This window comes from Leptonychotes weddellii, chromosome 16 (genome assembly GCF_054177405.1).
Source record: "Leptonychotes weddellii isolate Sample4059 chromosome 16, ASM5417740v2, whole genome shotgun sequence".
Lineage (NCBI taxonomy): Eukaryota > Metazoa > Chordata > Mammalia > Carnivora > Phocidae > Leptonychotes > Leptonychotes weddellii.
In genome coordinates, this window is record NC_138384.1 from 49,839,097 (window position 1) to 49,853,522 (window position 14,426).

Sequence of the window (14,426 nt, forward strand, 5' to 3'; positions counted from 1 at the left end):
GAGCCAAAAGTAGATGCTTAATGACTGAGCCACCCAGATGCCCCTATTTATTTACTTTAAACAATTTTTAAAAAAGATTTTATTTATTTATTTGACAGAGACACAGCGAGAGAGGGAGCACAAGCAGAGGGAGTGGGAGAGGGAGAAGGAGGCTTCCCGCCGAGCAGGGAGCCTGATGTGGGGCTCCATCCCAGGACCCCGGGATCATGACCTGAGCCAAAGGCAGACGCTTAACGACTGAGCCACCCAGGCGCCCCCCGCATCTCTTTTCAACTCTTGCCTCACAGTAAGGCCTCTCCTTATATCTCATCCTATCCCCAACCCTACCCTACTCTTTCCCCTGTTTTTTTTTTTTTTTTTAAGATTTTACTTATCTGACAGAGAGCACAAGTAGGGGGAGTGGTGGGCAGAGGGAGAAGGAGGCTCCCCTCTGGGCAAGGACCCCGATGCGGGACTTGATCCCAGGACCCTGGGATCATGACCTGAGCGGAAGGCAGACGCTTAACCAACTGAGCCACCCAGGCGCCCCTCCCCTAACTGGTTTGGTGCTGGTTTTCTGGCTTTCTTCCATGATCTTTCTCATACACTGAGAATAATGGGTGACAGGTTATGTGCTTCATGGATTTGTTGATTGAAACAGTGCCTAAAGTTTTCTCCACTTTCTACAGGTTCATCTCTAACACTCTGGCAGTTCCTTCTCATTTCCCCCTCATTGTTCTGCTCTTCAAGGTGGTTACTGCACATGGTTCTCTGAAATAAAACGTGATCCTAGTTGGGAGACACACCCTCAGGTTGGCCGCAAACACAGCTGCCCCCGTCCCAAGTCTCTCTGGATAAAGTAAGTCGTACTTATTACAGCATACAGGAATGTAAACCCTTCTCAAACCTCCTTCTGGGATCATCTTAAGTCCCTGTACGGGCATATGGTCAGTACAGTTACAGATGGGGTGATAATCACTTCCCAGCAAGGGGGCTGACCTCATGGTGGGCCAAACCATTCTCCTGAGGATAAAATGCCCCCTTTTCATTTGTGCTCTGTGACCATGACGGCCGCTGTCCCCCGAGGGAAATGTAATTTGGTAAATAGACCTTCTCTTTAGGCAAAGCACAGAAATAGAATATTTACTAGAAAACCTAATATACCTGACACTAATATAGCACGTAAGTTAATTATGCTGGAATTGAAAAAGAAAAGGAAAAAAGAGGGCGCCTGGGTGGCTCAGTTGGTTAAGCAACTGCCTTCGGCTCAGGTCATGATCCCAGGGTCCTGGGATCGAGTCCCACATCGGGCTCCCGGCTCAGCGGGGCGCCTGCTTCTCCCTCTGACCCTCTCGTCTCTCATGCTGTTTCTCTCTCGCTCGCTCTCCAATAAATAAATAAATAAAATCTTAAAAAAAAAAAAAAGAAAGAAAAGGAAAAAAGAAAACCTAATAAATAGTGTGTGGAAATTTAATGATCTTGTTTCTCCTGAGGTTGCAATATGAGCCCTGATAAATATAGGTAGGAGGCATATTTTCCAAGTGTTCCTCAAATGTTTAGTCCTCATCTTCCTGTCCAGGGGTGCATGAGATTTAACCTCTGTCTTCTCTGTTATTGCTGCATCTGGAGTCTTCCTAAGTAAATACACTGAACTCAAAGTCTTCATCCTCTTACATGTAAGCAAATGTTAATTCTATTTTAGAGACTAGATTGTACAGGCAGGAAAGCCAATCTGTGCCAGTTCAATCTGGTTTTTTTTTTTTTTTTTTTTTTTTAGAGAGAGAGTGAGAGAGAGAGAGAGAGCACAAGAGGGGGGAGCGGGAGAGGGAGAAGCAGACTCCCTGCTGAGCAGGGAGCCCGATGCGGGACTCGATCCCGGGACTCCAGGACCATGACCTGAGCTGAAAGCAGTCGCTTAACCAACTGAGCCACCCAGGCGCCCTCAATCTGTTTTTGTTACAGAAATTCTTTAGTATGTAAAATTTTTATCCTATTAGATCAGATTATGGAAACTTGTTTTAATTTAGTTATATACACATAAGATGCAAAATTTATTTAATCGCCTTTTAATTTTTCTCCCCCTGCATCTAGGGGTCTGTTTTCAAATCAGTAAGTAATTAAGAGCTAGCATTATGCTCGCCACACCTGCATTTGCTTAGTACCTGGGGTGTAAAGTTCTTTTTCCCCCCCTCCATCTTAGGTCCATGCCCCCTAGAGCGGCATGCTTTTTTTTTCCCCCCTGAGGCTTTGCTCCTGTCTTTGGTTGATAAGCTGAAAGTGGGAGGAGAAAGGGTCCTGGTCTATCCAGGCAGTAGCCTTCCCTGGTAAGGCCCCAACTACAGGATAATCAGCCGTTTTTTGCCTTTTTTCTTTTTCTTTCTTTTCTTTTCCCTCTTCTCTTAGCAAAACCTTTTAGAATGGCTCTTATCTGTAGGCAGCTAATTGTTACACCCCCACCCCACCCCCGTGGGCTGTCCACCTGACCATCTCTCCAAGTGGTGTTCTCCCTCTCCAGGGCGTCCCGATCAGCCTCAGAGGGGCTGGGACCACGAGCGACCCCAGGAGGGATGACGGGTGGGGTGGGGACAGCCAGGACCCTTAGGAGGGGTCAGGGAGGACTGTGCGGGGAACGTGCAGCCTGCCCCCACAGGGAGGGGCGCGAGTGATCTTCCCCAAGGGCTACTGCGAAGCACCGAGCACCGTGGCCTCCAGGCAGCGCGCAGCGGTGTGCCTCGGGGGAGGTGCGCAGCTCGGTGGCTGGAGACCTCCTGAAATCCCTGTCACCAGAGGCGCACTGAGAAGTATTGCTTTACATGCCGGGTGGCTGGGAATCTGGGAGCCAGGGGATAATTACCCCTTCTTGTCAGGATCGCGGCTGGAGAGCGGTATCTCGGGTGTATTGTTGGGATGGGGACAGGGTCTGCACTTTGAGAGGCAGACTTGGCTACACTCGGAAGGAAGGGGCAACACCGAGGAGCGCCGAGCAGGGCACTGAATGCCAAGACAGGAAGTCTTCCCAGAGGGCTCAGACAGTTGGCGCAGTAAACAAGCCAGGCAGTAAGTGCTCAGTCAAAGGCATCTCTTGGGGGTGCCTGGGTGGCTCAGTTGGTTAAGCGACTGCCTTTGGCTCAGGTCATGATCCTGGAGTCCCGGGATCGAGTCCTGCATCGGGCTCCCTGCTCAACAGGGAGTCTGCATCTCCGTCTGACCCTCCCCCCTCTCATGCTCTCTCTCATTCTCTTTCTCAAATAAATAAAGAAAATCTTAAAAAAAGAAGGCATCTCGGGGCACCTGGGTGGCTCAGTCGTTAAGCGTCTGTCTTCAGCTCAGGTCATGATCCCAGGGTCCTGGGATCGAGCCCCACATCGGGCTCCCTACTCTGCGGGAAGCCTGCTTCTCACTCTCCCACTCCCCCTGCTTGTGTTCCCTCTCTCTCTGTCAAATAAAATCTTTAAAAAAAAAAAAAAAAAAAGGCATCTCTTGGTGACTTTCCCCAGAGTTCAGAATCATCCCCTCCCCCTGGCCAAATAGAGGAATAATTCCCCTTTAAGGGAATTATTAATTATTACTAATCTTTAAGGATCACTCCAACATGGCAGCAGAAATTACACTTGGAGAGGCATATTAAAGAATTTATTATACTCACAGATCCTAGAAGAGAGAGGCCAGATGCAGACTCAGGGGCCAGATGGAGGAGAGCCCAGGAAGCCGGTTCAACCAAGCAGGAGGGGAGCAGAGAGAGACAGAGACACAGAACAAAGACCAACAGGAGTTAGAGACAGGAGAAAGCAAGAAGGAACACTTGTGGCAGGGGCCAGCCTTATCACACTGGTGCATTGGTCACCTGGTGTTCACAGCCTGTTTGTGGGGATGTTGAAGCATCAGGGACATAGGAAGTTTAAAAATTTTAGTTCACTGAGTGTGTGTGTTGTTTGATTGTTTTATGGGCTACGTTGTGTCTGGATGTCTCTAATAGCATGTCTCTAAAAATAGTGAGTGATAAGCATGAGACTGAAAACCTCCACCTTCTCTTTTGTTTGTGGGTTCAGGATTCTTTTTGTTGTGCCTGTGACATTAGATTTCTAGTAAATATCTGTGGCCGATGCAAAGTAGATTAAACTTCATCTCCTATTTAGAGAAATAGAAGTCATGCTAAATAAAAAGTGATACAAAGGTTGCAAAAGTTGGAGAGCAGGAATGACCAGGAATTGTAGATGGGTTCCATGTGACCCCGACACGTAACCAGATGTAAAAGTGCTTTGATAGACTCTGAACTCAGCACTCGCTTTGGATCTGCGGAATTTGTTGGGATTTCTAAAGCTTTCGCCCCTCTCAGCCTTTGATTAGTGATAACTTAGTCTGTCTAACTGCTTAAGTCCCAGCCAGAAAAACTGTGGGGTGGGCATTTTCCTATTACTGTCCCTGAAAGAGAGATGCACCCAGCTTAATCCCTAATTGTGCCTGCACAAGGAAATGAGATAGGACTTTATTTGTCCATGAATGACTGCAGTTCTTAACAGCATGTTAATCTAGAATTCACTGAGATTCACAGAACCTTTGTAGACTCAGTTCACCTTTTTTATTTTTAAATTTTTTGATGACTTTCATCGTACATAAATTGTACACTTTTACATACTCTCATTGAATTACGTAATTTTTAGCTTCTATTTTTGGCATTGCTTACTAAATATTTGCCGTAACTCTTGGAAGAAATACACACATTTCTAAGTGGTTTATGTGCTCCATACACACTTGTTAGAACAGTGCGTAAACCTGACACTTCAGATTCTGTTTATGATTACTCTTCCGGCTACTCTAAATGTCCTCTTCAACTCTCTTATTGCTCACTGTGCTCATGAATGAAAAAGAATCACCTCTTGGAGACAATATCCTCAGAGTGACCAAGGTTCCAACAGACACATGCTCTCATACCTAAATGACTTCTCAAAGTCACTGAGGTCTTGAATTTTTTCACCCTTCCCTGATGTTTCCCCAGAGCTTCCTGCCACTATCTTTAAAGAAATACATAAACATTATCAATAACTCTGTCATTTCTATTTCACTACTGTCTTTCTGAGATAATCTGAATTCCCCTTGCAGAACTTTCCCTTCAGTAACAGAAATGATCATTTCCCAGCAAGCTGATGAGACCATGCAGTTCAGGTGCTCCCTTCCTCTTGAGATTCAGATACCCCCTTAGTATTGGGGTTCAGATGCTCCTTTTGCACTTGTGCTGCAAGTGTGAAAACTGCAGCTACTGTCCCATACCAAAGTAGCATTTGTTGGGGCGCCTGGGTGGCTCAGTTGGTTAAGCATCTGCCTTCAGCTCAGGTCATGATCTCAGGGTCCTGGGATCAAGCCCCACCTCAGGCTCTCTGCTCATCGGGGAGTCAACTTCTCCCTCTCACTCTCCCTCTGTTCTCTCTCTCTCAAATAAATATTTTTTTTAAAAACAGCATTTGTTTAGTTGCTCTCCATTTGAGATACATATCAAATTCCTGAAAGGAGTTGGATATCTTGGAATATGGGGAAAGAAATATCCTATGGATTAAACTGTTCCTCAATGGGTAGGACACAATCACAGTATATACGCAAGAGAGATGTTCTCTGTGGGAACCAGAGGCAAAGCTTCACCCTTGTGCAGTTGCTTCAGGGCAGCCTCCACCTCCCTCTTCTGATGAACCTGTCTAGAGTCTTTTCCTCTTGTTCCTGACCAAACATACTGAAACTCACAAAACTCACTTCTAACTCTTGAGGTTTCATGCATGTGAAGAACAATAAGATGATGTTTATTAGTCTACAGCTAAGAACGTACATATTTTATGTCGAAATGACTTGATGGAATGATATGTCCACTTGTATCAGTAGCCTTTGGGGACACCTAAAATACTGTTTTTATTCTCTGGGAGCCTGCTGAGCTTCATGGGGTCTGAAATCCTGTTTCTAAGAACTTTTGAGCACTTGCAGACAGCACCCCCTATAAATCTGCGTGAATCCCTTAAGGAAGCCTCCGGAACCTTACTAGACCCTCGCAGAACCTCAGAGCCTTTGGGATGGTTCCGGTGGGGAGCACCCTCTCCTCTACCGCCTCTACCACATTACCCAGAGGGCGCCGCGCGGAGAAGCTGCGGGTTGAGCCAATGAAGGCCCAGGATAAGAGCTCTTCCGTGCGTTTAACAGCGCTTGGGGCGGGACTTCCGGCGTCCTCGTGGTGGCGGTGGTTTTGGGTGTTCCTGGGTTTGTTCCGGCACCGTCAGGCCGGTTCGGGACTCTGGTGACAGGACCGAGAAGGCGCAGGGAGAGGAGCTGTCCCTGCCGCACAGACTGGGGCCCCCGGCTAGCGACGCCGCCCGGGCTGCCCCGCGCCGGGGGCCGAGACGGGGACCGCCGGTCCAGGTGTCCGCTCCGCCCACCGAGCCCGATGGCGGCGGCCGCGCCCAGGGACCGGGCTCCGGTAAGCGCTCGTCCTCCTCGCTCCCCCCGACCCAGGCCCCGAAGGCCCGAGCGCGGGGCGCCGGCTCGCGTCCCTGCGGCCCAGGCCCCGGCGTCCGGGACAGGGAGGCGGCGGCGGGCGGGGGCCCCGTGCGGGAGCGGGCTCCGGGCCGAGGGCGGCCGGGGCCGAGGCTGGAGGGGGGCTGAGCCGGGAGGATTCTGCCCTCGGGGGACAGAGAGCGTGAGGGGGGGGTCACGGCTGGACTCGCGGGCCGAGGTGTGGTTCCTCTGTCCCGAGGGCCCTGGGAGCCATCGATGGTTGTGAAGAGAAGAGGGACACGGTCTTAGGGCTGTGAAAGTTTCCAAGGGCTGCTCCGAGGGAGAACAGGCTGGACCGGGAGTGATGAGGACAGTGAGGCACTGGGAGGTTGAGTCCAAGTCACAGAATTGGGAAGAGGGAGTACTGAGAACTGAAGTACAGAGTTTATTTAGCCTTTCAGCCCAAGGTCTGGCCTCCAGGGTTGGCTAGAGGTACAGGGGAGGTTCGAGCCCGCTGAAATACACCATGGTCCCCAGTCTCTCTGACTTGCTTCTGCTCGTAGTTCTCTGAGGCTGAAGTAGCACTTATGGAACCTACACGGTGAAGTGGAGGGTGTCCCTCCCCTCACTGGTTTGGATCCCAGGCATATCAACTTTGGGATTGTGGTGTCCTGGGACTCTTCACCTGCTTTTCTGCCAGCCCTTTTGGTTTGGTGATCTGGGAGAGATCCCAAGGGCAGGGGACAATCTAGATTCACTTTGAGTCCAGGTTATATGGAGTTCTTATTTCTGGCCACCAATGGAAAGAAGTGTAGACGCTTATCCCAGGAACAGGGCACAGCATTTAGAAACTCTTAGGAACAAAGAGCAGGGGGGCTGGAGTTAGTTTTGGAAATGGCTGCCTGAGAAGTTGGGCAACTGTAATGGACGTAATGGGAGATTTGGAACAGAGGAGGGAGATGATCTTACTCAGGTTTAAGTAGGCTCCATCTGGTTGTAGAGTGGAAAACAGACTTCGGGATTGAGGGAAGAGGAAGGGTGACCAGGGAAGAGGCGACTGCGATAGTCTAGGAGAGTGTTCATGGACCAGAGTGCTGGCTGTGGAGGTGGGAGAAGTGGTTGGATTCTGGATCCATTTTTCAAGAAGGGCTGATTTTGAGGGCGAGAGAGAGAAAGGAAAGAGTCGGAGATGACACTAAAGTTTGGTCTTAGCAGCAAGAAGTGTGGAAGTTAGATCAACTGAGATGGGAAAATCAGTAGTAGGAGTGATCCCCCATTGGGGATATCAGGAGCTTTGTTTTGGACCATGTTAAGATTCTAGATACTTCAGAGACCAAATGAGTAGTGGCATCAAATGGGCACTGGACACAGGTCTGGAAATCTGGAGTGGGGTTTAGGATGGAGGCATCCAGAAGTGGTGACTAGTATGTGCACCAAGGTGGAGCTGTGGATCATATTTAGAAAGTAGAATTCAGCTCATGGCAGTAATGTTATTAGCGGGTCAGAAAGAAGAGTAAGAGTTCCAAGGGCTGGGCCTATTGCTCGGGTACCTGTTTGGGGGTTATGGGTATCATAAATACAGATGTAGGAGAGAAATAACCACGAAGGGAGTATGTGGGGAGGCTGGTCTTGCAGGTGGCCAAGACTTCCAAGGGAAGAGTGAACGTGAGATAGATGAAGAGAACTATTTGAGATAAGATGGGTTTATTATAATTTTGTGGTGGGCTTTGGTGGGTTCTGGGGTATTTGCTGGTGTGTAAGGTCTGGGGCAAATGTGGTCATCTGTGAGAATCACTGTGCTTGGTATGGGTACCAGTATGGCTGAGCTTTGAATGAGGGTTAGGTGGAAAGAGGAGGGCTGTGGCTGCTGGGGGCGGCAAGTGCACACAGAAGTGGGAGAGGGTTGTGTGTATCTGAAATTCACATACGGCTCCATGTGACTAATGTTGAAGCAAGAATTAGAGACAGGCGGAGAAGGCCTTCGAAGCAGCATCCAGGGCTATCCCTAGTGTTGGGATCCATCGGAGGTCTGGGGTAGTACTGGATCCTATTTGAACTTGCCAAGTTCTTTCTGGATGCCATGTACCAAGTAGTATGGAGCAAGTCCAGGGAGATGCATATGGTGTGGGGCAGGGAGTTGGCAGTGGCTGTGGGGATGCAACTATGGGGTGTGAGGATGTGAGAGCTGCATGTGGAGAGAGGGAGTGTGCATTTATGGTCCTGGGCCCTGGTACTGGAGACTTAAGGATGATAGGTGACCCCAAATTTTATTGTGAGGCATGATATGGAGGACTCCATGGAAATTGCCTGGCAGGAAGAGATGCAGCCCTGTAGTCCAGTTCCTGAATGTAGATGGTGTCTCTCTGCCTACCTGCCTGCAGTTGCTGAGAGCTGGGCACGTTGATTAATAGAACCATGAGGAAAGAGCAGTACCAATGGCATCAGGTCCTGGTTTCTCCTCTCAGGTGGGGAGCTTGGGAAGGGGATGGGCATGGGGTAGATGTGTGAGAGTGGATTGTGGGTCCTCAGGAGGGAGGCTGTGGTTTCATCTGTCCCCAACACGACAGGACAATGTGACTTTGGAGGATGTGGCCGTGTACTTCTCCTGGGAAGAATGGGGGCTCCTTGATGAAGCTCAGAGACGCCTGTACCATGATGTGATGCTGGAGAACTTGGCACTGATAACCTCTCTGGGTAAGTCCATCACACCTACCACAATGACCTGGGTAGCAACTTTGCCTTTCTGCTTTTCACTACGGGCTGCTCTGTTCTTCCATCCAGACCATGGGCACTACATCCTTTCCTAGTTCCCTGGGTAGGTGCTCTTGTTGCTAGGACTGGATTGTTCGCACTGCCCTCTTCTCTCCCTGCTACCTCAACACCTGCTGCCCTGAAGTCTAGTAGCAAAGGGTTCTAGGTAATCCTTCTAAGTTTTTGCAATCAGTCAGATGGATCCCACCTTGCTTGCTCCCTCCCTGGCTGGGTGACTTCTGCAGATCCATGGTACCTACTTACTTCAGGTTTTGCTCCCTTTTTCTGATAGTTCTACATGCCTACATGTGCCAGGAATTGCCATCACTGACATGGACACTGTTATGTGCACTATGGGCTGCTTTTGGAGACCTTTGTGTGAGGTTCTTTTTGTAATGTTTAGTTTTCTGTGATTTGTCATGTGGGCTGGTAGTGGCCACTTACATGTCCTGTCTTTTCCTTAGGACTTACATTATCCATGTCCGATGTAGTTGCTCAATTTGGGTTGTGGGGGAGACTTCTGGGCACTTCACAGAATGATATGACTCCTGCCATGGCAGGAGGGGCTAGAGGAGGCCTGGCCCTGCTGATTGGCAGCTGAAACAGGACATGACATCAGGGCTGTGTTCACCTAATACCAGGAACTTGTTCAAACTAGTGTTTTGGTGCCATTTCCAATGGCCACACCTCATTTTCACCTTTTCTTCCCTATTCTTGATACTTGACTAGTTTGTCATTTTTACTCTGACCTCTCGTCTCTGGCTGCTGGCAACTTCCCTCGTCTATCAGTTGCCCATTCTTTCCACTGCTGCCATTGCAGTGTTCCCAGCATTGGCTCATGCATAACAGCTGGTGAGCACATATCCTCAATAGTCCTTGAACACTAGCTACTCACTAGCAATCATTTTTCTGTTCCTGGACAAAAACTTCTTCATAATACTCACATGTGAGCAACACCCCTCCTGGAGGTCATTCTGAGAGGAGTAGGTTGGAAACTCTGCCTGCTTCTCCTTAACTGTGCTGCGTTGCATTCTTAACTTCATTCATTTTGTGAGGCCTCCCTACTTCTTAGAGGAGCCTTTTAGAATCCCAGTACTGCAAAACAGCCCCTTCCTCATCTTGCCTCCCAACTTCTTCATCCTGAGAACAGTCTCATGTATTCATTCTTTGGTATGTCGGGCACATATTTATAATGTGGCTGCCACCTGTCCCCAGAGACAACATACTTTACTAGCATTTCTCTGTTTTCAGATTGTTTGTGTGGCATAGAGAATGAGGAGGTACCTTCTGGACAGAATGTTTCTCTGGGAAGAATGCCACAAATCAGGTCTTCAGAGCCAAATCCATCCACTGAGAAGGTTCATTTCTGTGAGATGTGTGTTCCTGTCACGAAAGATATTTTGTACCTGGTTGAGCATCAAGAAACACATACTGGGCAGAAATCATACACATGTGTGGCATGTGGGAAACAATTCTGTTTCAATGCAAATCTTCACCAACACCAGAATGAGCATAGTGGGAGAAAACCCAATAGCAAGGACATGGACAGGGCTTCCTTTGTGAAGACCAATAGAAGTCATTCATTAGGGAAGCCTTTCACCTGTGAGGTTGAAAAGGACTTCTTGGCCAGTTTGGGACTTCTCCAGCATCAGGCCACTCCCAAAGCGGTACTGAGTATACACAACAGTACTAAGTGTGAGGGTTCCTTTCACAGTGGAAAAAGTTCTTACAAATGTGGTGAATGTGGAAAAGCCTTCTGTCGCAAACGTACACTTGTTCAGCACCAAAGAATTCACACTGGAGAAGGACTGTTTGAGTGCAGTGAATGTGGGAAAACCTTCAGCTACAAGCATACATTTGTTCAGCATAAGACAGTCCACACTGGAGAAAAGCCTTTTGAGTGCAGTGAATGTGGAAGGGGCTTCAGGTTCAAATATAAACTTGTTCAGCACCAGCGTACTCACACTGGAGAAAGGCCTTATGTGTGTAGTGAATGTGAGAAAGCTTTTGGATGCAAATCCAAACTTGTTCGGCACCAGAGAATTCACACCGGAGCAAGGCCTTATGAATGTGCTGAATGTGGCAAATTCTTTAGACAAAGTTCTAGCCTTGTGCAACATCGGAGAATTCACACTGGAGCAAGGCCTTACGAATGTGACGAATGTGGGAAGTCTTTTAGCCAAAGCTCTATCCTCATTCAGCACCGGAGAGTTCACACTGGAGAAAGGCCATATGAGTGCAGTGAATGTGGGAAATCCTTTAGACAAAGCTCCAGCCTCATTCAGCACCGGAGAGTTCACACGGGAGCAAGGCCTTACGAGTGTAGTGAATGTGGGAAATCATTCAGCCAAAGTTTTAGCCTCATTCTACATCGGAGAATTCACACTGGAGAAAGGCCTTATGAATGCAGTGAATGTGGGAAATCCTTTAGCCAAAACTATAGCCTCATTCAACACCATAAACTTCACACTAGAAAAAGGCCTCAGGAGTGCAGCCAGCCTGAGAAAGTTTTCATTTAACAGTCTTCTCTGATTCAACACCAAAAACTTCATTACTCACATCAGTTTTATGAATCAGATGTGGAAAAACCAAGATCTAAACCCATTCAGCATGAAAAAGAAATTCCACGTAAGATAATGGCCTTAAACCTTCAGGGAATACGCTATCTCTTTGTTCAGTGTGAAGGCACTAGAGAGCCTCTGTGAGGAGCCATCTACCATGCATTCCAATCAGGAGTTTTCAGGAGCTGCATTTCATATTCTGACCTGCTCAGACCTTGCCAGAACTCTGTCACTACCAGTGGTGGCAAAAGTTATCTCCCTCTGACACCTAGCAGGTCCTCCTCATGGCATGCATGTCACCTTAGCATGCTCAGAGAAGACAGATGTTTGTGCTCTCTCCCGTTCTCTGCTGGAAATCATAGTCTGAACCCCTGGGGTGGGAGCTTCCCATTCCCTTCTCTCTGACTATGGCATGGACCTGATCCACTTTTTGCCCAAAGAACTCAGTCTAGGAACCACTGATATTTTGCAAGTTTTACCTTCTTCATGGCATTGTTGGTCTTAGGCAATATTTTTTATGGATTTTCCAGCCTCCCAAGTCACTGATGTGGGACCTGTCTGCCTCACATTTGCTCTGATTTGTGCAATAATAAAGGTCTTATTAAGTCACATTTAATCTTAAGATTTTTATTCATTATGTGGAGTGGGTTGAAAACAGTGGGGCTCTGCCATTGTGGAGAGGTAGACAGCTTTCTTGAGGACCTCAAGAGGGCAGTATAATATCGGAGACTACCTCTCACTATAGTTTTTACCTAATCAGCATTCCTATCTGGGTAAAAAAAAAAAAAGAGGGCGCCTGGGTGGCTCAGTTGGTTAAGCGACTGCCTTCGGCTCAGGTCATGATCCTGGAGTCCCTGGATCGAGTCCCACATCGGGCTCCCTGCTCGGCAGGGAGTCTGCTTCTCCCTCTGACCCTCCCCTCTCTCATGTGCTCTCTCTCATTCTCTCTCTCAAATAAATAAATAAATCTTTAAAAAAAAAATAAAAAAATAAAAAAAAGAATAATTAATTTGGTGTTTGTCCCCAGCTCCTGGCACAGAGCTTCTAAAACCCTTGGGATTTCCTGGATAAGAGTCTTTTCTATGATAGTGAAATGGCTCAAGATGGAAGACAATAAAGGAACTTCAGGATGGGAGCTGGTCACCAGACATTAGAGGGTTCTAACTTTAAGCCCCACCCTTGACATCTGGGGAGGGGAAGGAGCTAGAGATTGAGTTCATTCACCAGTGGCCAGTGATTTAGTAAACCATGCCTATGTAATGACACCTTGATAAAAACCCCTAAACAGTAGGGCTTAACGCCAGCCAGCCAGGACAGGGGGTGCACACTGATTCTACTGTGATAGAGGTTCTTGCTCTTGGAATTCTTTTGGAACTCACCCTATGTACCTCTTCATATCTTTGTTGATTTGTGTCCTTTATAATAAACTAATAGTAAGTATAGCATTTTCTTGAGTTCTGTGAGTTATTCTAGCAAATTAGCAAACCTGAGTGGGTGGGGACTCAAGGCAACTCCAAATTTGTAGTCAGCCTGGTAGAAGTGGGGGTAGTCTAGGGACCCTATTTGCGGCTGGCATCTGAAGAGACAGTTGTAGGACTGAGTCCTTAACCTGTGGGGTCTGTGCTAACTCCCAAGCAGCTAGTGTCAGAATTGAACTGAACACCCAGTTGGTGTTGGAATGACACATTTGGTATCAGAAAAGGCCATATACTGCATAAGGCCTTGTAAGAAAGACTACAGGTATCTGTGGTCCTAATTTGTGGCCTGGATGCCAGGATTTTTGTAGGCCCAAAGATCACCCTGAGGAGGGTACAGTTGTGACAACCAACAATGCTTTTGGAAAAGGCTAGTACATGATAATTTCTCCCAGTTACAGTGATGGAAATCAGCAGCACTTGAATTATGCTTGAACATGACATTAAGGCCTGATTGTCTAAAATGAATTAGGAAAATGCAAAGTGCTTAATTTTTCTCTGAAATTATTGAGATGCCTGAGTATTAAAAGCAGGGTTTGTTTGGTTTTTTTTAAAGATTTATTTATTTGAGAGAGAGGATGTGCACACATGTGCATGATTGGGATGAGGGGCAGAGGGAGAGAGAATCCCAAGCAGACTCCCCACTGAGCACAGAGCCTGACATGGGGCCCAGTCTTATGACCCTGAAATCATGACCGGAGCCGAAATGAAGAGTTGGATGCTTAATCGACTGAGCCACCCAGGCACCCCTTAAGACCAGTTTTAAAAGGCCTTATGGGAGCTTGGGAGTTGCCTGAGAGGCTCAGTCTGTTAAGCGTCTGCCTTAGGCTTGGGTCATGATCCCGGGGTCCTGGGATCGAGCCCTGGGTCTGGCTCCCTGGAGTCTGCTTCTCCCTCTTTCTCTGCCCCTCCCCCACACTTGTGTGCTCTCTCTCTCTCTCCCCCTCACTCTCAGATAAATAAATCTTTGAAAAAAAAATAAAAGGGGGCGCCTGGGTGGCTCAGTCAGTTAAACGTCTGCCTTCAGCTCAGGTCATGATCCCAGGGTCCTGGGATCGAGCCCCTCATCGGGCTCCCTGCGTGGCGGGGAGTCTGCTTCTCCCTCTTCCTCTGCCTGCTGCTCTGCCTACTTGTGCTCACTCTCTCTGTGTCAAATAAATAAAGTCTTTAAAAAAAAAAGAAAAGGCCT

The 14,426-nt window shown here is 48.0% G+C and overlaps 2 protein-coding genes across 4 annotated transcripts in view; both read left to right on the plus strand.

Moving 5' to 3' along the window:
* The window catches only part of LOC115939087 (zinc finger protein 792-like), a 10,800-nt gene extending 9,566 nt beyond the window's left edge, over positions 1–1,234 (plus strand). For 2 of the 3 annotated variants that reach the window (XM_081807856.1, XM_081807855.1), the window contains exon 5: positions 669–1,234. In XM_081807856.1, coding sequence (XP_081663982.1) covers positions 669–754 — 86 coding nt within the window. In that variant the 3' untranslated portion in view covers positions 755–1,234. Of the gene's footprint in view, positions 1–98; positions 224–668 lie in introns of those variants that run through there. The other variant, XR_014141095.1, reaches the window with a different exon arrangement.
* Positions 1,235–3,455: 2,221 nt separating this feature from the next.
* LOC102737873 (uncharacterized) lies at positions 3,456–13,199 on the plus strand. The gene is made up of 3 exons (XM_031027526.2): positions 3,456–6,433; positions 9,018–9,144; positions 10,453–13,199. Exons 1-3 carry the CDS (start codon positions 6,401–6,403, stop codon positions 11,718–11,720), a joined length of 1,428 nt encoding a protein of 475 aa, XP_030883386.2. The 5' UTR covers positions 3,456–6,400; the 3' UTR covers positions 11,721–13,199.
* Positions 13,200–14,426: the final 1,227 nt, after the last annotated feature.